Source organism: Alligator mississippiensis, chromosome 10 (genome assembly GCF_030867095.1).
Source record: "Alligator mississippiensis isolate rAllMis1 chromosome 10, rAllMis1, whole genome shotgun sequence".
Classification (NCBI taxonomy): Eukaryota; Metazoa; Chordata; order Crocodylia; family Alligatoridae; genus Alligator; species Alligator mississippiensis.
This window is the reverse complement of record NC_081833.1, coordinates 54,621,239-54,648,303: the sequence shown is the minus strand read 5'-3', so window position 1 is coordinate 54,648,303 and position 27,065 is coordinate 54,621,239. Positions and strand designations below refer to the sequence as shown.

Sequence of the window (27,065 nt, the reverse complement as noted above, 5' to 3'; positions counted from 1 at the left end):
CCTTAATGCTTTTCAGAAACAGTGCATAGTATATACAGGAGCATGTTAGCTGCAAGAAAGAACGTTATACCCTTGTAACAGGGAACCAGGGACTCCCTGTTATTTTAAGGGTGGCAAACAGCTGCAGGGAGTCCCAGGTTCTGAGAGGTGCTTACCAGGAGCCAGGAAAGGCTGGTCAGTAAGGGATAGATAGGCTGCAGGCACCCAGCACAGGATAAGTGGTTCAGCAATGAGGCAGCAGGGCAGAGAGGCCAGAGTGGCAGAGTGCCAATTGCAGTTCTGGTAGCGCAGCAATAGTAGTGTAGGACAGAGCTCAGCCTGGAGAAGAGGGATACTATTGTAACAGTTATGCCAGTTTACGAACCTAATGGAGGACCCTTGCAGCTGGCCACAGGAAGACACATGACTCTCAGGGCGGTGGCTTGGTGGATATATAAGCCCAAGGCTGAGTCTAGGGAGGTAGTCTGGCCCTGCAGGCTGGAGGGGAAATTGCTCCTGAGCAGAGAGGCTGCAGAGGCTTGCTGGGCTGACTCCTGAGTTGACGTGGGGTACTGCATGTAAGACAGATGGCTTGCAAGGGAAAATGACCAGGGTAGGGACAGGTTTGGGTTGCACCACCAAGGAGCTGAGATTTATGTTCGGACCCAGTGTGAGGCAGTTTGTTCTAGCCAGCAGGCTTATTTTGTTTATAGTTTAGACTGCTGGTTTGGGCTGGGATTGGCAGGGGAAGAAGGAGGTCCCATTTGGATGCCTAAGAACATGAGAACATTTGAAGACTGAGGGGCAAGTCAGGGGATTGGCAGGGCCTGAGTGGAGTGACCCCTGAGCCCAGGAAATGGCTGTATCTTGGACTGAGGCTGAGGACCCACTGCGACTCTTAAAGACACAGAGGCCTTAAAGGGACAGATCATGGACTGGGGCTGAGGGTCCATCTAGACAATTAACTGGTAACAACTGTGAGGCATGAGCATGGCTGTAGGGGAAATCAGAGGTCACAAAATTGGCCTTTAAGGCCCATGGTATGCTGGTGCATTGATCAACAACAGACAAAAAGTTGCTCTGGGGTCCTGGGCAGCCTCCTTTTTCTGAAGTTAAGCAGTTACTTGTAGAAAGGTGTGACAGGAAAGAGGGTATAAGGGAGAATAGGGAACCAGAGCAAAGCAGGATCTATATGGCCAGTGGGGGTGTTACTAGAGTGGCTAGAGACCTACTTCTCCTACAGATCTGTTCACTCTTCTGCATCCACTCTTGTCCACTGCATGAGATGGGAGTAGATGCACCTATTGTCTGTGCTGGTAAATGGTAGTTCTTATATAGCTAATACTTTTAAAACACTCTTCTCCAGAATTTATTTCCTTTCTCTCATTTCACATAGGTTTTATATGAAATCTAAACCTGTCACTTTTTCAAAAACTCATTCTTTCCTGAAGAACTCTGGTGGACATTAATCAAATAAAATATGTATTCCAGGAAGTTGAATGGAAATGTAAAATTATGCAATTTTTGGTGTGTTAAATTGGAGGTAGCAGACACAGTTTACAACTTAAGACTACTTTTCTCATTGACCTGATCCATAATTTGCTGATAATAACTCTCTTTTAAATCAGTAAACCCTTTTCATATGTACATTGTTTCAGGAGATTTATTTTTGTTTGGCTTATTGGGTCTGATCTTGTATTATAGTTGGAAAAAGTTTGCAAAAACATAATAACATTTAAATTATACATTTTACTTATTAACAGCTCCTCTTGTTTGTTAGCTAGCTGGCCCTGGCTGTTCAATGGTAGAATTTTGGGGGAGACTGGATGATTTCGGGGGTCCTGGTTGTCTCTGTTTAAAAATTGCAAATTCTCGGATTAAACCCCCCAAAATCTGTGTTTTTCCACAAGTAAAATGAAACGCTACTCTGTGTGTGTGTCTGTGTATCAGTGGAACACAATGTTTTATTGCTATATTTACAATTTTAAAGCAGTTTGGAAGCCTACCAGTGCATCAGTCATTATAATAAAATAAACTCTAAATACATATATATTTTCTGTTAGATTTTGGGGTTTTTTTATTATGGAAAATCAGAGTTCCCCCTGACCCCTTCACTCACCAGAACATGGGTCCAACTGTGGCTGTCTCTCCACTGCTTTGTGGCACTGAGCAGCCCTGATGCAGTGCCCATGCTGGTGCCCCTTACTCCCAAGCCACAGCCCCCCTTGCCTACTGGTGCCCCTTGCTCCTGACCCTCTGCTCCCAGACCCCCCAATGTATGAGGAAGAGGGTGGATGTGTGGGGATGGAGGGGTGTGGGAACAGGTGACATGGGGGTGGGGAATGCAGGCCACGTGTGGGGGGCAGGGAGGGCAAGTGCCCCCCCCCCCCGGGTTTATGTCCACACAGTGGGGTGAAGGATTATAGCCTGGTCACACCAGCTCTGGGCAGTGTGCGGGCCGGGTCGGACCCGGGCCCTTTGTCGCGCTGCACACGGGCTGTGGCCGGCAGCCCAGGCACGCCGGGTCGGAGAGGGCGGGCGCCGAGCTAGAATTAGGCACAGACACGTAACGGTTGATTTTAAGATTGTTTACTTACACGGAGATGGTTGCGGTGCAGGCTGGAAAACTTGCTTGAGTTGCAGTTACAAACAGAAAACACGAACAATCACATGGAGTTTGCTAGGCTCCACGCAGACAGAACACGAACAATCACATGGAGTTTGCTAGGCTCCACGCAGACAGAACTCCGGATGTCCAGGACAAGCGCGCCTCAAAATAGAAAACTCGTCGATACGTCTTATAGAAAGTTACCGCTCAAAGACGGGAAGAGGTGGGCGGTGGATCAGGCCGCCAAACTCCTCTGAGTAACACACAGGGCTTCGATGACCCTGCTGCGCACCCAGAGTCCCCACGAGATGGATGTGGAGTCCTCTTCAGCTTGGGCGGAAACTGCTCAAGCCTCTTACACGGCTAGCAGGCCAATTGCTAGCCGCCACGTGGGAATAATTTAGCACTAGCCAATAGCAGGGAACAAATTTGCATTCAAAGAGCGGGAGCTCCTTTGCACCGTGCATTTCTGTGTTGCAAAGAAAATGCACCCTGCAAAGACAGCTGCAAAGTGGCGGGAACTCTCTTCCTTGCATGCGGGTTCTCTGTGCAGCAGAACTCCATTGTGCAATGAAGCTGTAAACCCACGGGGATAATTCTAGTGCCGAAGCACACACAAAAAATCAGACCTTTGGGTCACGACAGGCAGGAGTTGCCTCTGTGGCCCAGAGGGGAGGACCCAGCATGGGAGGCAGCACCACACCACCATGGCCACCAAGGTGAGGCATCCCCTGCCCACCTGCTGTTCCTCACTTTGGTGGCCATGGCAGCGCAGCGCTCCCTCCCACACCAGGTCCTATGTCCTGGGCCACAGAGGCAGCTCCTGCCCAGAGCTGGTCTAGCCCAGCTGTAGCCCCAGGCCCAGCTATAGGAAGACCCATATCTTGGGTATCTTGGGAGGACCTCCCTCCTTACCCCCAGATGCATTGCCTGTGGCCTTCCCCACCATAGACAGTAGCTCCCCCATGGGAGCTACTTGCCACTGCTTTTCTTGTTGCCGTGTTCATGTGTTCACATGTGCATGTACACATGGGGCCCCCTGCATTCTGCTCCCCGCAGCCCCTTGCAAACTGGATGGCTGCCAGCCTGGAAGGGGAAACCTACAGTTTCTTGGGTTTTTCTTCTTTAAAGTAGAAAAACTGTTTCTTCCCTGTGTCTTTCTGCAGCAAATGGAAAGCCTGGATCCCTGGTGATTATACACAATCATCTTAAATTCTGTTTTTCTGGTAGTAGTTAAGTGCTTAGTTAACAACTTACATTTCTATTTTCATAATTGCTGCAGAAACAGACTATGGAAAAAAATCTCAAGTTCATTTTTGTTACTTTATTTTTTTCAAATAGCATTGTAGCACTGAAATGAACTCTGCTTGCCACTTAGTCATGTCAATATGTTTTGGTTATAACTAGCTGTCACAACCCAGTGATTTTAGTGCCTCAGCACAATGGAATTTTCCCGCCACATGAGAGTCTCTTGCACAGCAAGTTTTCTGCTGCAACAGAAAACCCCGGTGCAAGAGAATTCTCGCCATTTTGCATGCAAATTTGTGTCCCGCTATTGGTCAGTTCTAAATTATTCCTACATGGTGGCTAGTAATTGGCTTGCTGGCCGTATAAAATTTTGTGCAACTTCCACCCAAGTCGGAGAACTTTGAGCACGCTGCAGAGTGCTAAAGATATTTGACTTGCGGCTAAGCTGATCGATAGCCTGATCACCTATCGATTCTTCTCCCCGTCGCCGAGCACAATCCTCGACGTACCCTTTCCCTGCCTGCTTAATTTGTGGACGGATTAGCTGGCCTGAGCCTTGCCAGCTGGAGCAACTCATGGAGTTGTTTAAGCGACCGGACCACCTGCGTTGCGGCTATTAGCGGCGTAAGTAAAGCTTTTTGCAACCAATACGCGTTGTCTGCCTCTCCATTCACCAGCCCGCCCAGCGACCAAGTAATTTCTAAATCACCTCGAGTCGGCTCCGGCCATCCGAGACACTAGCATTCTTGCCAACCTCTGTGTGTTTGTGTCATATATATGTTTACATGGTGAAATTTTGTAAAATACTGGATATTTGCTTAGCTTGTGTAGATATGCCTGCCTTGGATCAGGGCCTCTCTCCTTGCCCTCTCCCTGAAGAGCACCTTATTCTCCCAGTGCAGTCACCCACCACAACTTGATGAAAAACTAGGTAGATTTCTGCCTAGGAGGAAGCCATGCTCTCCAGTAGGGCAGACTCTCAGCCAAACTTTCATGTTCCTATGTTGCCTGAAGGCAAGATCCTTATGGGGTCCAAATTAGAAGCTCCTCCACCCCTGCACTTCTACCACAGGCCTCTGTGTTAAACTAGCTCCAGTTGTTAAGTCTTTACAGCTGGAGGCTCTGAACAGCGTCTTGCAGGGTTACTATCGGGTATCTCCCGCAGTCCATCTGTTATCAAAATAAGAAATGTAGCCAGCTTAACTGCCTCTCACCCTCCTTCAGTGTGCCTCTATGGCATCTGATGGGAGTTCTTATCATTTCTGGCTTTCTTTTTGTGTTGTCCCTGGGCTCATCCAGCCTATCGGCACCAGTCCTTGCCCTACAGCTGTGGCTCGTTCCTCCAATTTGAAGGCGAGTTGCCTGAGGTGAACTGGGGTAAGGTTTCCCTCTGTGGCGGGCCAGTAGTAGGGGGCGCTCCTGCATTGAGCCGCCCACCTCCCTGCGCCCGACCACCTTCCAGGCTCCGAGTGCCTCCCTTGGGGTGCCTCCCGTCCGGCCGACCCCTTCCCTGGAGCACACCCGCTAGCCTGGGGTTCCCGCTGCCACCATCCAAGGCTCTGGACTCACTTCTGGCTCTGCGCGCCTTGGAAAACGCAGACCTGAGCGTCCAATGGGTCCTAGACCCAATACAAGCACTTGGGGCACTTCCCCAAGTCAGGGGCTATTTAGGAAGCCTCCCTTAGTCCACCGACCTAAGGGGCCTCCTTGGCATAATTTAGTCCCACCCCTCAATAAGTCTCCCACACCGGTCACAAAGGAGAACTTTATTGATTACAGGGGGTAGGGCGGAAACAGGGTAAAAGGTAGAGCAATATCATAGAAATCTTACAGGAATATCAAAGGAATCCATAGAGCAAACCAGGGTGGCTGAGGTAGCCGTTTAAACGCGCATCTGAGTTACTGAAGCTAAGTATCTAATCGGATCACTAGTAGCTTACTCACTCTCATTGTCCAGAGGCAGTTGTTGTTTCCTCTAGAGGGAGGGCACTCTTGGAGCATGCGGTGATGAGGAGAGAGCCAGGTTCAGATTCACCTGGATGACCGCATGGCTAAAGCTAATGGCTTATCCTCGTCATTAAATTAAGAGGAAGGTGCAGGGGTAGGAAAGATCATTTTTTAGTTTATTTTTCCTTTATAATGCCCCAGAGAGGGTTTTCTTATTTAAATAAATATATGTTTAGTTTCTTTTCCTTTATAACTGAAGAAATCCATTTTTTAAAGGTATCATGAACTGGGGGTTCACAGTATGTTTTGTATGATTTCTTGAGTTTATTTTACTAATATGGTATGTGTAGTTTCTATGTAAAGGTAAAATCAAGATGTATTAGTCTTATTGTTCTTATGTTTATATACCTGTTGGTATTTGATGTGAAATATATTTGTACAGTTTGAATAGGGCCAGGGTTGCACAGGATGATGCTGGCTTTCAAGTATTAAGCAGTGAGTTTCTTTGGCACTTAGGATGGCTGAAAAACAGTAGTAGCTTAGAATGAGCATTTGAGCATTTGATTTGAACTGTTTACTGTCTCCCTTGAATTTTCATTCTGAAAGAAGTTTGATTCCTGGCTAATTAAACAATTGGGAAAAGAGACTGTATGTTGGATTAGTGTGCCTCCATATCTGAAAGGATCTACATATTTTCTTAGTCTTAAAAAGAACCGGAAAATCTTTATAGTCTGGAAAACCAGCATCTTTGGTGGGGTGGAAGTTACTGCCATAGTGGGAACCCCTCTTGGAATCCATTTGGTGATATGTGTGAATATATCACATATAGCCAGAAAGGCAACTAGACTTAAACCTGCTTTGAGAGCATGGTTTTGTCTTCAGTCCGCTTCAGCAAAGAAGAGGCTGAGGTCCTTCAGTTCTGTGGCTGAGTAAAGAAGCTGTCAGGAGAACTTGAAGGAAGAGGTCAGAGGCAGGGTCTGCTTTTTTAACTTTTTGAAGCTGGCAAGGGACTGTCTCCTTGAATTTAAGGTGCAGGGTAAGACCAGGTGATTATTCTGATATTTTGTTTAGCCTGAAAGCTCTGTCTGTATCTCAACATGTAGTTACTGATGTCTTGTGCTTGATATTTTTTATAATAAATCATTGTTATTTTTTATAAACCCACTTGATGTCAATGATGCTTCTGATTCTGGAGTATTTGACCACACAGGCCTGCCGCACTTGACCAGACTAGGGCATGATCCTTCTAGCTGTAGATTCCCCTCTGCAAAGAGCTGGCAAGGCCTGAGCAAGACAGATAGGTCTGAGGCGCCACAAGCAAAGGAACTGTCCTCTGGTTCTTAGTGGTCAAGCACCAAACAGCAGAGAGAGGTGTGGGGCAGAAGGGCATTCCAAAGGTGTGGGAGCACTCCCAAGATGAACCTAGACTGCGTCTGGGGCCAGGGCATTACGCTAGTGTTTAATTTTCTGTTATTTTTTTGTGAAATTATACTAATGATTACAGTACACAATATGTTCATGCTTCTTTAGTAACCCTGGGTATATGGACTGCTAAAATCTCCATTATCTGTTGACTTGTGTAATGTAAAATTTAAATCTCTGGAATAGAATGCGTCTGTCTGTGCAGAGCACTCTGATTGGTTATTTCAGTCAGCATTGTGATTGGCTTCCGAGACCACCAGTCAGAGTGCTTATAAAGCATTACAGACAGACAAAGGCTTTTATTATATTAGATTCTAAAATTATTTCCTAACTAATTAAAATTCTTGCAGACTTTCTAGCTTTCTTTATGATTTAACATGCACACCACATTGTGTGTGCCTTTTTGTAAGTAAAACAGATGCAGTATACTGGAGACTGCCTTTAAACACTAAAATTACATTTGTGATTGAGTAAAGTTTTATTAATATAGTATATGTAATTACGCAGCATTAGTGGACTCTTTTATGTAAAAAAAAAAAAAAAAAAAAAAATCAGATGTATACCAGCCAAAAATCTGGACCTGACCGTCTTATGGGTTTGTTTTGGGATTTTTTGTTTGTTTTGTTTTTTTCTGGGGTGGGGTTTAGTGCAAATTATACTAATGTTCTTAAACTTTAAGGCAGTAAACGGTGAGGAACTAAAATGTCGTCATAACACTTGTGAATGGTGCATTCTGGCAGTATCAAATGGTAGGTAAAATTATGAATTTATCATTGTACTTGAAAAGCAGGCATAGAACTGTCTAGTGGATTAGGAAGCAATCTATCCTGATTGGGTTTTATAGACGATATGTCTAGACATACATAGTTAGAATGGGTTGGCTGTTTTGTTGCTACCAATCACATTGTCAAGTAATATGATGTTGCTTTTAACTCAGCCTCTAGGTTTTTTTCAGAACTGCTGATCTTAATAGGTTTGTTTTGTTTTTATATAACTAATAATGTCATGTATTGGAAGTAAACTTCTATCTCTGTCTTTCTATTTGGGATAAGAGAGGAAACTAGTAAAAATGTCATCAGTCATCTTTTTAATCCACTTTAAGTTATGATGGTTTATTGGAAGGCAAGTAGACACATAGAACACAGGAGTTTCTTCATCTTTAATATATTAATGTTATCTTGGTTTATCTGCCAAGTATAAAGAATATTAAAAACCAAAACATTATGGTTGTGACTTACAAAATATTTCCATGATATGACTTTTAAAAATGATGGTAGTCAGAACGGCTGCCTAATGATATATACCGTCCCTTTCTCATTACTATCATATTTACTCAAGTATAAGACTAGATTTTTTTCCCCCCGATCAGCATGTGGGGAAAAAGCTCCTTATCTTGTATTTGAATATAAGAAAACCTCATTAAATATATTTCTATCATTAAACTGCTGCCAAAAACAGCATGTGCTTGGTGAAGGAAACCAACTATTAAGCTGATTAAATGCAGCTAGTACTGAGCATCATTATAAAACATATGGCCTATATTGGGCAAACATACTGATGAGAACTTATCACAAGGATAGATAATGCAGCTCATCTGAATAAGATGTATGGTAGCACCCATTGTGCTCAGTGCCCCTCAGTGCTGATTCTTTTTAAAGTTATGTTGAGCTACTACACTGAATGTGTTCTGACTTCTTCACTCCCACAGACGAGCTTTTTCCTTTCTTTCCCATTTCAAAATATTCCTGTTTCTTCACCAGCCTTAGATGTTTAGGGCCCTATTTGGCAATGTTTCCCAAACAGTTCACTGAGAATTCCTCTCTCACTTCCTCTTGCATCCTGTTGCATAGGATTATTGTGGCCCCACCCTCCATGAGATAGATCCAGACCATGTTGCCCTGTTCCTCGTCTGCATATACATTTTTGGATGATCCCAGGACTCATGATGAGAACATCTCATTCCAATCATGAGTGGGGGGCCTAATTGGGGAGAGTGGTGTCTGGAGTACACACACATACTGAGTCGTGCTGAACTATGGGATCATCAGTGCTTGAAATGCTGTCGACTCAGCTGGGGCCCAGCCCAATGAACTGTATGGCAAATTGTGAGCCTTTTAGCTTTGTATTAATAGCATGAATAGTTGTATGGTATATAAGTGTTTACGGAGTACCCCATGCTAAAAATTTCAGCAGTTTAAAGAAACTGATGCATTATTTTTGCATGAATTAAATCTATGGCTTTATTACAGGTCTGATTATTTTGAGGTTAGTGTTTTCAAATTTGCTTTTCACTTCCATATGCTCAGGCAGAGCAGGGTCTGCCAGTAAGGAGGGGGGAAGGGGCTGTGGGGGACTTATTTTCCTTGCTGTAGCAGTGGGATAGGAACACATTTAAGGCAAACTTCCAATAATTAGTGTCTATACTTAGAAAATTATAACAAATGTTATAAACTTTCCATATATAGAATCTAGTTATTCTGGGGATCATTGTATTTTCAAGATCGTCTTATAGTCTTGTAAATACATCTCTTGTTTCCGTATGCTTTTGATGGAAACCCCTCATATAGTGTGTAGATTCTCAACTTTTTTAATAACCAGTAGCACATGCAGCCCTGCAGACATCCAATAGCAACATTAGATATTTGATCCTCATTTCTGGATTCAAAGATTGATTTGTTTAGCTAGAATATATATGGTGATAAATACTTTTCTTACCCTCTGTAGGAATTTACAAGGGTTCCTTGTTAGTAATGAAATAGCCTCACAGTTGGGAAACCTGTGTGCTCAGGATAACAAAATTGTGCTCCTTGTCTTCCACATTTCCTTGCATGCCATTTTTTTCCCCATGATAAAGTAACATTTTGCTGAACCCTATACCTGAATCAGATTTGTTTCCTTCCTCTTGTTATATTTAAGTACTCTGATTCCTGTCAGTGAAAAAGGCAGGTAGATGGCAGTTACAGAATACTTTTAATCAACAAGAGATTTCTCCTGATTGCTTCCTCTTCACTGAATCTAAGGCAGTATAATGATAGAGAGAAACAGTCTCTTCCAAAAAAAATTGTGGAGTTATGATTTAACATTTGATTCAGTTACTAAGCTAAGTTGTATATTTGTAACTGATGCATTTTTGGAGCCATCTAATGCCATTTTTCATTAAGATTTTTTTTTATTTGTTATTATTCTGTTGGCTAATTCCAAGTTTAAGTTGTTGAATTTGAAAGTATATTACACTCAGACTTTTTTTAACCTGTAAATCAGATTTCAGATATAATCCTTAAATGGGTTCATCCAGTTGAACGATCCAATTTGTAATAGTAACATGACTTACCAATAATGGGGTTTATTCTAAATTTTTAGTTTGTTCTAAAAATTCAGAATAGCTTTTTGTCCTTTACGCGCGCGTCCAGATGAGAGCGCACGTGCATCTTGCAGCATCTCAAATTCCTTTGAGATGCTGCAAGACACACGTACAGGAACAAAAAAAAGTTCTGGTAGATGGTTAATGTTTAATAGGCTGTCAACCTGGAGATATGAAGTGCCGAGGCAAAATTAGACCCCAGAATATATGGGGTAAAAACAAACAAACTTCGCTGCAGAACAGTGGGGCAAGGCATAGTCCTGGACTGTGCCTGGAGGCAACCTGGGAGTCGGTCCTCAAAGAACGAAACTCTTGTTTTTGGCCAGAGTGACTCTTTGGTTCTCCTGCTGCCCCTGGCACTGTCACAGGTAAGTTAGGGATGTGGGGTTGGGGTGTTTATGGGTGTGGGTGGGTGTAAGGAGTGGCAGTAGAATATCGGGGGGGGTTCAGGAGTGGAGGGGGTTGTCGGGGGCTATGGGGAGTGGCACGGGGTGTCGGGGGGTGTCGAGGGCTATGGGGGGATGTCAGGGAGTAGAGGGGGATGTTGGGGCTATGAAGAGTGGCGGGGAATGTCAGGGGGTGTGGGGACAGTCATGTCCATATTAAATTATTAAACTAGTTTAATTGTTTGTCATGTTGGTATACTTTGCTTTTGGAAGATGTTGTATGTTTAAAGAAAACAATCTAGCATTTACTTCTACAATGTTTCTGTGTTTTTCGTAATATAATGAGGGTTCAAACAGGAAAACCAATCCTTAAACAAGAGGAAGTTTTCTATAAAATAGCAAAATATTCATATATTTTACAGTACTATAAAATTCTATCCAGTAGCAAAAGGTTTTCTCTCAACTACAGCAAATAGAACTCTTTACAAAACTGACCTATTTTTCTTAAAACCATCGTTCTTTAGGTCCATTTTTGAAAATGTCATTTAGCCTGTATTTAGACAATTTGTTTTTAGAGGACAAGGGTATACATTAAATGCAGTGAAGCAACACATTACTTATTCTTTCCACCTCAGAAGTAAAAAAGTTGTCTCCATTCCAAGATGGAGGGCTGTAAGTGGTTTATCAATTTTTGGTTCAAATTTAATGTGCTTTCTTTCCCTCTGAATAATATTAGTTATTCAGATTATATATATATTTTAAGAAGTCATTTTCAGTTTGTTTATTTCTTACCACAAAACATATATTAGAACCTACAATAGCTTTAAAATATTTAAATTACTAAGTAGACATGTGAAACAAGCCATCCAAAATTTAATGATATTACTGTAATCTTTTTGATGATACTAGTTATTCAGTTAAACAAGGGAAAAATTAAGCCAAGACACTAGAGTATTTCAAGCTGTTCACTGAATTAAAAAACTCCAATTGCCATCTGCATATTTCTGCCTCATGGGTTTAACTTCAGTGGTGAGATCCTAACTAGCAGTGCCTGTTGAAATGTACTTGTCTTGCTTCTCCCTTCACAATTCCTGAGCAACCTAAGGCTGAGGCTGTCTCAGGGAGTGTCTCACTCTGCCTCAGTTACTTAAGTTTTTAATGGACTAAGAATGTTGTGTTCTTCTAATAGTCTTAAAGTACAGAGGGAAACTGGCAACCCTCTTCCCCATCTTTGGTAAAGGCCCTGTTTCAGTGCATTGTTGAGTTCTTTGCTCCATCGCATTATCTCTGGCCTGTCACTTTAATTAAGGTCAGACATTCTGTAAATCTTTTTTTCCTAAACTGAGATTAAAAATGGGGAAGCTATATTTTCACAAGCATTATCCAGTTGTGGAAAGCTTCATTCTAGAGGCTCATTATTGATTTATATTTCTGTTTCTCAGTGGATAAGATCCCACTCTGCCAGAGCTAAGAAGGCTTCTCCTGCATAGCTTAAAACATAGCAGCCATGGAAAGATGTAAAGCTGCCACCTGAAATTCTCTTTGTTCATTCAAAATAATGCTTCTTGGGCTTAGTGTAAAGGTCTGAGGCTAAGTTTAGTTGAGCATGCCTTCAGTCACTTATTTTAGTAAAAAACACTTCTTATCCTGCCTTCATGGATTTGTTGCTTTCTAATCTATCACATGAATGGGAATATGCAGAGGTTCCATAAAGGAGAAATGAAGGTTATTTGTAACTGGTGTTGTTGGAGATGCATTTGGCATATTCATGCACCCTGCCCAGCTCCTCTTTTTCCTTAGTCTTAAATATAAGTTATACCTGAGGATGGCAAGAGAGAGAAATTATGACTGAGGGACTAGAGCAGTACGTCACCTTTTTTTAAAAAGTCTTTCGCCTGGAACATTTGGAAGTGGTGAGAGATAAGGCAGGCAGAGGCATGGGAACACAGTCTAAGCTGTATCCAGCTGGTACATTGCATGGTGACAGTATGCAGAGTGCTCTTGGTATGAATAGGTAATGTTCCTTTTTCTCTCAATATTCTTTTTGCTCATTACCCTTAATGTATAAAAGAACACCAAGAATATTTCTTGGATTCCCTGTAGCCTCTCTCTTCAGGGTCTATGCAATGTCTTCTTTAACATTTCTTATATTGTCTAAAGGAGAGTGTTCTTTGATTGCTTTAACTGAGAATCATGTGTTACAGATTCAGTTTTTCTTTCCTGTCTTGGAGAATGGAACTGAAACAGTGCTACTGTAGTTAAAAGTTCTGGTAGATGGTTGATGTTTAATAGGCTATCAACCTGGAGATGTTTGTATGTAGGTCTTCTGGCTAGGGGAAAATATTGTACACAAAGCACCTTATTGTCAGGTGCTGAAACTGACAAACTCATTCCCCAGTTGCATCTGTTTGAAGAATTTTATTTGCAAAAATAATTGAGTCCCATCTTTGTATCCATAGCAAAGAAAACTGCAGATAATTATGTAAATGAATGAACTTGATCAGAGTATCTGTACAGAGGGCTGACAGCATTGGTATTTTCACTCATCCATCTTGTAACATCTTGTTCTACACTTGTATGGTTTGGCTACGTCAGTTTATCACAGATGCCTCTTAATTTTTGTATGAGCCTTTTGACACGAGCTTGGGTTGCAGCTATATGACATGATTACTTATAGAGTAGTTTACCCTAGATGTTACTGCCAAGTGAAGGGTGGACATGATAATCTCTCCCAAGCTAATTGCCAACAGCAGGAAATATTAGAGTGTCTGGCAAATAGCTCCTGAGGGAATTAGTTGGCACTGAGCAAATGGCTGCCCCCAGAATGAAATTTATTAAGGAAGTGCATATACAACACATTCTAGGTAGTAACTTTCCCATGCAGTACAATTGCTATATGTTTTTCAGTGGGTGACTTTTTACCCTAGGCTTTAGAGATTTAATACAAAAATAGATCAAGGGTGTAGGTTGCAGCTGTGTTGGTCTAAGGACATAGGCAGACAAGATTCTTTGGGTGAATCGGATATCTTTTATTAGACCAACTTAAATAGTTGGAAAACAATTTTTAAGCAAGCTTTTGGGTTCAAAAACCCTTCATCAGGCTAAGGAACTTTCAGTGGTTGGTGTGTGCTCTTCCTGGATGGAATGAAAAGTAAAGAAGCCAGAGGCTGGGCTGGTATGCATGCAAGATAGGCAGTCAGTGAAGGTGTAGATTGAGGAGTCAATGGAGAGACAGGCTGGGTGCGGGGGAGAGAAGGGGGATGAATAGTGGAGAAGTACCTGGGGAGTCAGATGTCAGGCAGGTTATAATGTGTCATAAATCCAATGTCTATATTTAGTCCATGATTTTTAGTATCCAGGAGATTGATGAAGTGGAGTTCATAGGCTCGTCTCTGGGAAGTGTTTTGTAAGTTTCCCTTGAGGATCAGGACTGAGAGATTGGAGAGAGAGTGGTTTTCTTGTGAGAAATGTGCCCCCACAGGTCATTGGGTATTCCTGTCTTTGATAGATTTCCGGTCTGCATTCATTCTGGTGCGCAGTTGTTGTTTGGTCTCTTCTACATATTTTCCATCAGGGCATTTGGTGCATTGAATGAGTTATATTACATTTCTGGGGTGTATCTATAAGATCTGGGAATTCAGATGGCTCTGTTGTGGGGTGTAGTAATTGTGGGGGTGTTGGAGATGTGTTGGCAGGTTTTGCATTTCTTGCAGGCGCCTCGGAGGAGGGATGGGTGCAAAGGCAGAGACAATTGTACGCCCTGCGGTTGTTGAGAATAGGCGAGCTAAGGAGCAGGCCAAAGATCCACCATCCAGTGGCCCTGAGGGTTGGCACTTGGCTGGGGTGTAGGGAAGGTGGAGCCCCAAGAACTTCTCTGATGGGTAGTACCAAGAGTAGTGAGAAACCCCCGGGAGGGAGCCCCACTACTGGAACATAGAAGACCAAACTGTGTCAGGTGACTGTCAGGGCTCCCCTCAGGGTGGAGCGCAACCCAACACGTAAGTTCCAGGGACACACCTCTCGGATGGAGTTGGGTGAACACTCGAAGGCCTTCCGTGATCGTCTACATGAAGCCCGACGGGGGCACTGTGAAAAAGGAAATAGCTGGAAATTAGGAAGACACAGGGAAGAAAAGCAGGGGAGGGGAGAAAGGGTGGGGGGAAGAAAAGTATAGGTTAGGTCTGCCAGGTATGTGGTGAATCAGGTGTCAGGCAGGTTGTAATGTGTCATATATCCAGTGTCTATATTAAGTCCCTGATTTTTTTGTATCTAGTAGATTTAGGAAGTGAAGTTCGTAGGCCCATTTTGATGCTTTGTCTTTGTACACTACAGTTGCCTTCATAATCACAAGGTTTAGAGTGAAAACCAAGATGAAAGAACTGGTTCTGAAAGATTCCTTGTTTGCAGATGATGTGGCCTTGGTCATCTACAGTGAATCTTCCCTGAAGAATCTCTTGAGCAGATTTCTGAATCATGCAAGAACTTCAGAATGGCAGTTAGCCTCAAGACTGTGATGTACCAAAGGGTGAAAGAACCAGGGTGGATTTGATTTAAATCACTTGTCAGGAAACCTCAATTAATGAGTTTTCTACAAAAAGTGCATTCTTGTTGTTTGATATAAACTTAAATACATATTATTCACAACTCGGAGGTAGATGTAGGTTTCATTTTTAGAAGGCACACACTATACACACTATACATTTTAAAGCAGTGATCTACTTTGATATTTTTCAGGTTAATTTTCCAGCTACTATATCAAAACTAAAATATGATTTCGTTATTTTATTTACCAACGCTAATTGAAGCAGGTATTTGTGAAGTCATTGGGAGGTGAGCTATCTCCAATTCACTAGATTAATCATGGATATTCGGGGGATATTTTTGCTATGCTATATTAGGAGGACAACTGTCACCAAAAACAGCAGACATTTAAACCGTTTTATTTAACTAAAACAACAAGCATATATATTATGGATATTAACAACAAATATACAGTTATTTTAACAAAACAGGCATATGTGTTTTTGAATTTTTAACTTTTTAGTTATAAATGTGAAATTATTTTTAACAAAAATACAAATAGGTTATTTCAGCTAGCTCAACATGAGAAATTTAAAATACTGGGTTATACAGCAAACTCAGTCTTCACCTTCCTCTTCTTGTTTATTCATAGCCTGGAAAAGAAAGACAAGCTTTCCTGCTTTTTTAGTTTCCAAGCAATTTCTCAAATTAGAGTTAGTCCAAAGGAAGAAAATATTCTTTCTATACCTGCAGAAGAAGCTACTGCTGTTAAAAGCTGGATTATCACTTCAATAGTCTCTGATGGATCCCAGGTGCTTAAGTGACTTCCAACAGTTCACTGGTGTGACTTGCTTTAAAACCTCATCAGCAAACATATATTTCTTGAATGCTTCACCCTTAGCCCTGAAATTTATTATACTTGGTATTATGGAGGGATGATTTCTGGATGCCCATATCATAGTCAACTCCTCTTCTTCAGCAGTTCAGGATTAACACTGGTACAGAGTAGTGAGAATATGGGCAAGACTATGAGGTGGTGCTTGATCCATTCATTTTTTTTTTAACGCATGTAATTTAACTTTGTCACTGCATATTTCTCTTTTCAAGGTCTCCATTCCTTCCGAACTTCAACAGCATCAGGAATAAAACAGTGATTTCCCTACACTGTTCAGGGCTACAGAAATAGGCTTCAGGATAGTCAGCATACATTCTACATTTGTCTTTACCCCAATGTTGAGAACTTTGGTTATGACAGTTCTGTCTATATTGTCACCATTTTGTTCACAAATTGTCATCTGATTAGGCCAGTTCTCAATATATCACTCAAAACGGTTCACTACTGAGTTCTATCACATGTCTTGTAGGAGAGTTACTTTGGTTTCTTCCGCTTTCTTCAGAGTAGCTGCTGCAAAGTGGATTGTTATGGAAGTGTTTTGCAATTTCAACAATATTAGCCTTTATTTCTGGAGCACTGATTAGTCGTTGGCTAAGAGATGTATCAAATGAGTGCAGCAGCCATGTGTAGCTTGGGGCTTTCTTCACTTCATTCTAGATTTCTTCTCATATTTGATGCATTTGCTGCATTGTCTGTGATAAAGCTGAGTACTAGACATTTGAATTTTTTTTCACAGTTTGTTATGCTTTTACTGCTACTTGTAAGTACTCTGTTGCATGTGCATTTCCTGATATATCAATCATTTCTATAAGATAGACATTTCTGTAAGAGTCTCTTCTTCTGTTGTCACACATATTGCTGGATCACTCTGGACATTGCTCCACCCATCAAGACTTAAGTTAACAATTTCCTCCTCTAGACTTTTTGCATACTGTTCAGTTTCTTTCTCGAATACTTGATCCAGCAGTTTGCCTGCTATATTTGCTCCTTTGAGTGGACTGTATCCTGGTAGTAATGACTGAACCATTTCATTGAATTGTGTGTTCTCAACCATATGGAAAGGAAAGTTTGTTGCATAAACAATCTGAGCAATTTTTTCATCAATTACCTCTTGCTGTATTATGCTGGTTCTTATTACAAATTTATCTATGCTTGTTTCTGCATGATGGAGATTTGTTTTTGTTTTTGCTATAGGTGATATACTATGTAACATATATTTGACTGGAATGTTGGTATCATTAACAGATAACTCTGAAACTGTAGACAGTGATGATGATGAAGATGGGTAGTCAGAATCCTGTATGTTGAGAATGGATCCTCCTGAACATAAGAAGTCAATGCAGTCACTACAGTACTGCTCATTTAGTATTACTCATTGTAGTCACTAGTACTTTAGAAGTGAAACTGTAAAAGGAAGATCTGCTTATTTTAGACATTATTTTATATCTGAACTGCATTAAAAATATGATAGTTCCAAAAAGTAACAATTATATTTTTGCTCAAACATTCTTATCAGAATTCAAGTAGTCCAGAAATCCACTCAAAAGACATGGACAGGGAAGATGGGTAGTCCTTAAGAAAGAAATGTGAAATAAGAAGGTTTACCAACTTGGAGATCCTGCATGTTCAGATATCTTCCATTCATCATCTTGAAAGCAGCTTCCTCCTTAGAAGGAGCACTTCTTCTGATGTTATTTCATTCAGACAACCAGGCCTTGCAGTTCTTTGTTGCACTGTTTGCATTTTGCACACATGCCTGTCTTAGCCGCAGGTAGAGGAACTTCATTCAAATTAGGGCTGTTGGTTAATCACAGTTAACTTATATGATTCATGCAAAAACAAATTAGTGGCAGTACAGAGGAGCTGCAAGGCAGCCCAGGCACAGGCTCCGGGCAGCTGCAGCAAGAAGGGCCCGCAGTGGTGAGGGGGAAGGGCCGCTTTTCCTCTTCACTGAGCAGCAGCTTCTGCCTGGCTGCTGCCACTGCTCAGTGTGGGCAGGTGAATTTGCAGCAAGTGCAGGGCAGGCCGGGGTCAGGGCTGTTCGCATGGGTTTCAGCTGGTCCACTCCAGCCAGGGCGAATCTGGAGTGGGTGCGGGGCAGGCCAGGGTCGGGGCTGGGGCTGTGCACTGCTGGTGATGGTGGGGAGGAGTTGTAGGGCATATGGGTTTCTAGCTGTTGGGTTGTGTTTGTGGGGGGGGGTGCTATTGTTTAACTGTGCGATTAATTGCAACTGGTTTTTTTTCTTAACTTGCTGTTAATTGCAATTAATTTTTTTAATAATTTCTCAGCACTAATTAAAATATTCCTAAACAAGGGCCTCTCTCACAGCCTGGCAAGCCTGCCACCATAATAGGTTTTCCCTTCTACCATACCATTCCCTCACTAGATCTCAAATCAATGGAGAGCCTATACGCAGAGACTTATCCATCAAGACTTCTGGAATATTCTGCTCAAAAATGTTTCTCTTGTTTCTAGAGCCCCTCACTCCTTGAATTTATCTCTAGACTCCTCTTCCTTGCTCAGATCTACTCCACCCCCAACAATCCTTCATTCATTTAACTTCTTGAAACTGCATTTTTAGAGACAAGGGCTTGATTCTGTGTACACAAACTTGCAGAGAGACAATAGGGCTGTTGGGTAGGTAGTCAAGTCTGTTGCGTCTCATCTTCCTCTATACCACTGTTAACAAGGATGTTATCTCTGGAGACACAAATCTACAGTTTGAGAACTGAAACTAAGCATCCCAGAGATTGATGCTTAATGAGATCTTCTAGACCAGCAGTTCTGAACTGGGGGTACATGTACCCCCAGGGGGTATGTGAAGCCTCATCAGTGGGTACATGAGATATATTTCATACATTGTCTAACACAGGTCGGAGGGCCTAAAAAAGTCTTGACAAATTGCCGGGGTTTTACTGCTGTAAAATACGCCTGCGTGTGGAAACCAGATATCCTACTCCTGCTCCATGTCTCAACCTCACGCTGGAAATGTCGCTCTTAGGTGCTACGTGAAGTCTCACTCTGAGACGAAGGGTTATGTCAACTGAAAAAGGTTCAGAACCGCTGTTCTAGACTGCCTACTGAGTCCCATTGGGTAGAGTGGTTTTCTTTAATCTTTATTAATCTATAGAGGAGCCTCTGGAAGCCTCATAAGATTGGGCTCTGAATATAGTCCATGACCTGTTGTGATCTATTTATAAAACTTCTAAAAAGGTTACATTATTATATTGTCTCAAATAGTATAGCGTTAGAAGTTATAATCCGTATTCCATGATGATGTCTTTGAGCTTTAACATACCTTAAATTAAAAATATCTTTATATAGGTTGTTTTTTTTTAAAAGCATCTTAATAAAAAAATTAAAAGTATGATTAAATCAAATCTAATTTAAATAAAGAAAAATCCAATTTTTATCCACTCTGGAAATACCCGATACCTGACATGGCTCTGGTTGGTGTCATTGGCAGTTTTTGTTATTTGGGTTGTACGATCAGCAGGAACCTTGACCTTCCAACATAACTGACTAACAGATTTGGAGAAGCAGGTAAGAATTTTGGGCTGTTACAGAAATGTACATGGAATAACAGCAAACTATCGGCTAAGGTGACGATACAAATCTACAAGACGTGTGTGTTGTCATCTCTGCTTTATGGTTCAGAAACATGGACTACATATGCTAGGCATAGCATGAGACTGAACAGGTTCCACATGAGATGTCTGCATAAGATCCTGAAAATAAAGTGAGAAGACAGAATACCAAACACAGAGGTACTGGAGTGCCCAGCACTGACACTTAGAAACCACTATGAAGAAGAAAAAAGTGGTGATGGCTCAGCCATATCAGGAGAATGGGAGAAGACCATATCCTGAAGAATATTTTGTACAGTGGGGTTTGAGATGGCTCTAAGGTGGGCTCGCCCTCTGTGGTGGTTCCACAATGTGTGCAAAAATGATATCGAGTTTTTCAACATAACATAGAAAACTGAATGGCTTTCTTTGCGTTCCTTCTGATTTGGAGGGAACATCTGGCTTAACATGAAGTGGCTTTGATCCAGAGGGTGGAAGCAAAGCAAGAAAGAAGTAAGCAGCATGCTGTAAACTTGGACTCTGACTTAGACAACGTATGGATCTGTGAAACTTTTAACAAGCTGTGTCACTCTCAAATTGGGCTTGTCAGTCGCAACGGATTCATCAGGCATCTGATTAGACTTCTTTCATGTACACCTTGATCCAGAAGATTGACAGTTGCCTACTAGGTCAGTGCGTTGTGTGCTCCACTTTAACTCTGTAATAAAATAAGTTCTCTTCATAGTAAACTTGCATTGCAGCCAGACTCTGTTAGATCAATATATCCATGAGCCCAGAATGTGTATGGAAGAGTTAGGTGTAAGTACGATTGTTAATGTGATGCTTTTGGAATGAAATGTAAGGCCCATCTTGCCATATATGCTTCATAATCAAACAAACCAAGTCTGTACCTTCTCAAGAAAATTGAGAGTGAGAAAAGAATATTTGTAAACATGGGAAGATGATTTTTAGAGTTTAACTTTTTCTACTTTCTAAAGGTACTACTGATATAGTTGTTTTAAAGATCAGACTCTTGCATTTCTTGAGCTGCTTTAGTGTATGGTTTGAATATTCAGTTACTTGCATTCCTCATTTTGTTGGGTTTTTCTACAAATCAAAGTACTGTTACATTTGGGACATTTCTTTAAATGTAATAAAACTGATTTTATTCTGAAATATGTCCAACATAGGAGTACTACACCATCAGAAACTATAATCAAGTACCAGTGACAGTTTTGGAGCATTAATAACACGACTTTATCATTCTGAAAATGCCAGTAAGATAAATTTTTGCTTTATATCAAATTTCCTTCAGTCCCTTCTTTCCCGTTTTCTTCACAGGTGTCCTTCATCCAAAACCTTGTCTTTTGTGTGGAAAGAGCATATCGAGTACCTGATTTTGGTGTCTGGGAAAGAGGAAGTAAATACAACAATGGGAGCACAGATTTACATTCAAGGTAATTTGCATAACTACTTATAATGTGAGTGTAAATAATTCAGGTAATGGATCAAAATAGCTTATTACAGTAGTGTACTCACTTCTTTGGAAAATGCATTATGTTTTGAGTGAAATTCTAACTGAGGACCTTTGAAGACTCACATTTATTATTCAGAAAAATAAACCCAATATATATACAATTTGCATGCAGAAATAACTGCCATAACTGTGTGAAGCTGTATGGGTTTTTTGTTTTGTTTTGTTTTGTTTTTTTTTAATGAAAACTCTACAGGGAAGTTCCATCATAAACTACCATTACATCCCTAAATTTCAGAATCATCCTTTTCAAAAGAATGTGTTTGTGGAATTTAAAGATGTTAGTTTTAAAAGGAAACATTGTGCGTAACATTAAACGAGTAGTAGTGTTTATGAAGAATTAGGTTCCTTTATTCTTTCATCTTGGTTAATAAAGTTAATGGGCAAAAGTTTAATGGGCACATTCATATATTCATTACAAAAATGCAACAGTGTTTTCTGCTGAACGACAAATTACATTTTATTTGTTCCTGGAAAAAACAGTATTTTGTAGAGGTGCACTGATACATTGGTCCCATATCAGATCAGCACCAATATAAGGAAAATTGACAATATCAGCAATTGGGGTTTTTGGCTGATGTAGCCAATAAATGCTCCATGCATGCGCAGCCACAGCGCAGCAGGCAGATGGCCAAGAACTTAGCCCGGCAGCATGGAGAGCAGCCAAGTCCGTCTGTTTCATAGTTTCTAGGTTCGTAAGGGACCTGAGCAGATCATCAAGTCTGACCCCCTGCCCTGGGCAGGAATGAGTGCTGGGATCATAATACAGCCAGATATCTTTCCAACCTCCTCTTGAAGAACCCCAAGAGCACCACCTCCCTTGGGAGCCCATTCCAGAGCCTGGCAGCCCTAACTGTAAAGTAATGCCACCTTATATCAAGCCTGAAGCCTGATATGGAAAGGGCGTAGAGGGGGGCAGATCAAGCCCCTGCGGTAAGAGAGGAAGTGGGGATGCAGCTGAGGTAGGGACAGATGCTGCAGGGGCAGAATGGGAGATGGAGCTGCAAGCGGTTCATCCCAGGGCAGTGCAGCTCCCACCGCTTCGTGAATCCTGGGAGAGCATGGGGGGCATGCACCCCTGGATCTGCATGCAGGGCAAGTGCAGGCTGCTACTGTGGGCTGGGGCCAGGACGGTGCTGGGCTCTTCGTGACAGGGGGCTGGACCAGGCTGTGCTCGGGGCAGGCAGTGACTATGGGGGGGCTACAATGAATTTTGGGGTGACTGCAGCCCCCCCTTCCATAGCCCCGCCCTCCCAGCACCGTCACAGTCCACCCCGAGTGCAGCCTCGGCCCAGCCCCCACCAGGAAAAGCTCAACGCTACCCCAGCCCACAGAAGCAGCCCGCCCTCACTCTGCACACAGATCTGAGGGCACACACCTCCCATGCCCTCCCACGATGCGTGCAGTGGCGGGAGCTGTTCCCTTGACATTAACCTGATGAGCCACTTGTGGCTCTGTCCCCCACCCCACCCCATCCCAGCTGGGCAGCGCCTGCCTCCGCCCCAGCCCCACTCACTCCCTCACCATGGGTGCCTCGATCTGCTCCCCTCTTGCCCCTTACCCCACAACAGACTTAACAGCCATATGCCATTCTCCGTGCTGCCTGGTTGCATATCAGAATCAGATCAGTATTGGCTGTTATGGCTTGTTAAAAATCGGCCATTGGTATCAGCCCAAAAATTCTCTATCAGTGCGCCCCTAGTATTTTGGGTACGTCTCATTTTCCATTGGACTGATAAGAAAGTCACTAGTTTTTTGGTTTCCAGAGTAATTTTGTGCATCAGGTTGTTGATCCACCCAACTTTAAAGTGTCACTTTGAATAGCAGGATATGAGTTCTTTAATTTCAAGAGCATTTCAAGGATTGTACTACTTATACACCTTGGCATTCCCATAAGCAGATCATTTCAGGCTGCCAGATAATGTATACTTTCATGGTCTAATTGCTTTATGATGAGAATGTCAATATACGTACTATTTTTTTATTCATGTACTCCTGAAATATAATTGAAATCATATATAAGCAAAATTTGTGCTCCATTAGCTATGAAGTCATTAAGTCTGTGGCTTTTTCGATGATAAATATAATATTATTTTAGAGAAAATGGACTTAGAAATAGTGTAACTTTGTTATTTTTTTATGTAATAATGAGAGCCTGACAGTATTACTTCCATTGCATGCTATATTTATCAAATGCAGAAATGTTATTGACTTCAGGTGCTTGCATGCATTTAAAATCAACCCCATGTATTCTTATTTCTCAATGAAATAAAGGCATTATATTTACCTTTCATCATATTTACTCAGTTTTATGCACACAATGGTGTGGTGGTGGGGAATAAAACTGAGATATGATTGTTTCATTATTTATTCTTTCCTGGTATGAAGTCTACACATGCCATATCACATCATTGTTCATCTATACCATTGCCTACTGTCATTTAACAGCCTTCCCTCTATCTCTAAACAAACAAAAAAAAGGTTTAAATTATGTCTGTATCTCCCAATATTTTCAGTGTTGCAATATCTTGCGTGCAAAGTTCTCTACGCAGGCACTGGAATTTATTGGGTGCACTATATGGGACTGATCACACTCTTCCTTAAATTACACTAGCATATTGCTGTGACTAGTGGCAACTAATTCTGTCACTGCCCCCTTGCTGCCAAATTTTCAGACCTGTGGGGTGCCCTGGAATCTAATTGTAAAAGGCAATTGTAAACTGCTGTGGTAAAGTAACATACAAGAATAGCAGGAAAAATTCACAAAATTTAATGCTACTCAAGGCTGTAGTATAATTTGCTTGTCCATGTTTCACTGCAATGATTATGAAGCGAAAAGAAAATGTAGGTCTCAGTGCATTTGATGCTGGACTCCTACCACTTAAACCCTAAAGCTTACAGTCTTCCTTATAACACTTGTTTAATTTTGTAATTGGAAATTATTTCCTTTCTTTAGTGGATGTAGGCTCCTTCTTATACAGGATACAGTCTGGTTCAAAGTATTTGAGTGATAACCAAAAATTCCAGTCTGTGATTCAGAGGATACAAAAATCTTTAGAATATTTACTAAGGATTACATTTTTTAGGTTAGTTCCAAGAATCTTTTGATAAACTTTGAGTGGTGAAACAAGCTAAGCCAGATCCTTATTTGCCACTGCTTCAGTTACTTTTAGGTGTTATGCTGATTTGCAACTTATCAGGGTATCATTATTTCTTACTAAAAGGTTTATTAGAAGTTCATGTAGAAGTTGGTAATACTTCTAGTTGGAAAGATGTAGAACTCTTACTTACTCCTGTGTCAAGTTGGCCAAATGGGGTTCCTTCATTCTTCTTGCAGATACTTTTACTACTGGATTTTTTTTCATGGGGGAAATTGAACCAGTGGGAAGCAGCAGACATCAAAGGCAAACTTTTTTGTAATCGTTTATATTAGAGCATGATCTCCTTCCCATATGTTTGAGCTTCTGAAAAATTAATTTGTCCTGTAACCATTTGATCAAGCTGTTCTCCAAGCATCTGCTGAATACCTCTGCAGGATGTCTTTGACATCTCCCATATGTGCTATTGATAGAAATTATGTTTCTGGAACACAGCATCTTTAGATTTCAAGTCTGAAAAGCATAGGATTCTTGATCTTTTTCCCTTTATTGTGCAGGTAATAGTCTTCTGTCATGTTGTCTGTCCCTGGTAAAAATAAATAAATAATAACCAGTTTGGTCTAGACATCCTTTTAAATAGTTTTAGTACTTTCTTTAAACCTGTGTTCTAGTTTCATGCATTCTTGTTATTAAGCCTATCAAGAGAGCAAAGTAAGATGTTATTTTTTCAATATTAATTTGCAAGGTATGAAGTATAAACATGACTTGGGGGGGGAATATGCAGATGATGTATTTGATGGAAGCAGCATTTTTCTGTTGCCTTTCTCCTAATTTTTCAAGCAAGAAGTCATTTTTCAATGAAGTATCAACCAAATGTCTGCAGTGTAATAGCAGTCTCAAAGTACAAAATTTTATAATGCATACGGTCTAGTTTTAACCAGTATTTTAAGACAGAGTTGCTGTTTCAATTGTTAAAATGCATTGGCCAATTTCCTTCTTATTTTGGAGTGCAGTGGGATCTTCCTCAGGTATTTATCACCTACAAAATGTGCAATTAATATTCTAAGCCAGGAGTGAGTAAAATATGGCTTGTGGGCCAGATGGGGCCCGCGAGGCCATTCTATCCAGCCCACGAGGCCTCTAAAATTTTTTGAAAACTAATGTTTCTCTGTCTTTGGTTCCTGTCAGAAATGACAGGAACCAGGGGCAGTAGGACCCAGGGGAAGCCGGGGGGGCTCCCGCAATAGCAAAGCCTGCCTAGCGGCCCCCCCCCCCCCCCCCGCCAGAAGGCCCAGCAGGGGCTTCTGGCCTGGGACCATGTGACTGTCCTGGCACGGGAATCTCAGGTAAGGATGGGGAAGGGCAGGGGAGGACCTCAGGCAGGGAAGGAGCCTGGGGAAAAGCGGCCCCTCACCCGCCCCGTGGCTCATGCTCCCTGCTGCATCCACTTGCAGCCACGGGGCTATCCTGAGCAGGCACAGGTAGCCCCAGGCGGGCTGCGAGTGACTGCAGCGTGGGGCACCGGACACGGGGTTGCGAGGGGAGCCGCTTCCCCCCCCGTCCCCCCACGCTCAGCACCAGTTTGTAACCTGCCCCGCTGCCAGCCTGGGCCCTGCACCGGCTCCAGGCTCACCCGTTGGGGCTGCACACAGCGGCAGCAGCTGCAGCCCCCCGCTTGCTACATCGGGCAGTGTTTGCTGCTGCTGCCCACCTGGAGCTCACATGCTGGACAGCCCAGAGGTGGCGGCAGCAAACACTGCGGGTGTGGCAAGTGGGGGTGGGCCGCAGCTGCTGCCGCCATGCACAGCCCTGACGGGTGAGCCTGGATCCAGTGGGGCCAGGCTGGCAGCAGGGCAGGTTATAAGCTGGTGCTGAGTGTTGGGGGGAAAAGTGGCCCCATGCTTGCCCTGTGCCCGGCGCCCCACACTGCAACTGCTCGCAGTCCACATAGGGCTGCCAGTGCCTCCTCGAAACAAATGAGGGCAGGGGGTACATGGCAGGATGCCCTGCTTGTGCCCCTTGCCCCCCCAGCCCTGCTGCTCATGCCCCTTGCCCCCCACCCAAAGCCCCTGCGCCCCAGCCCAGGCTCTGTAGCTGTCAGCAGCTACACAGAACCTGGGCCAGCTGCAAACATCTGCTGCCTCTCTGTCCTGGCCCCCGCCTGTGCCTGCTCAGGACAGCCCCATGAAGACTGCAAGCAGGTGCAGCAGGGAACATGGGCCACAGGGCAGGGGAGGGGCTGCTTTTCCCCTCAGTGCCAGCTCCTTCCCTGCTGCAGAGCAGGGGGTTGGGGCTATGTGAAGCTGGGGGGCACTGGGAGTGAGCGGGTGCACAGGGCCCACACCAGTGTCCTAGGGCCAGTGGTGACAGGGCCCAGAGCAGGGCAACAGGAGTACAGGGTCCCGGCTGGCAGGGGCTCTATGGAGCTGGGCCAGCTCCCCCCTCTTTCTGCTGGTGCAGCCCAACCCGTTTCCACCGGTGCTGGCCCTGAGACATTGG

General features: G+C 42.7%; 1 protein-coding gene across 3 annotated transcripts in view; it reads left to right on the top strand.

Moving 5' to 3' along the window:
- The window catches only part of PHKB (phosphorylase kinase regulatory subunit beta), a 205,508-nt gene that overhangs the window by 58,323 nt on the left and 120,120 nt on the right, over positions 1-27,065 (top strand). For all 3 annotated transcript variants that reach the window (XM_014603360.3, XM_014603361.3, XM_006271202.4), the window contains one exon: positions 21,276-21,391. In XM_014603360.3, coding sequence (XP_014458846.1) covers positions 21,276-21,391 — 116 coding nt within the window. The remainder of the gene's footprint in view (positions 1-21,275; positions 21,392-27,065) is intronic.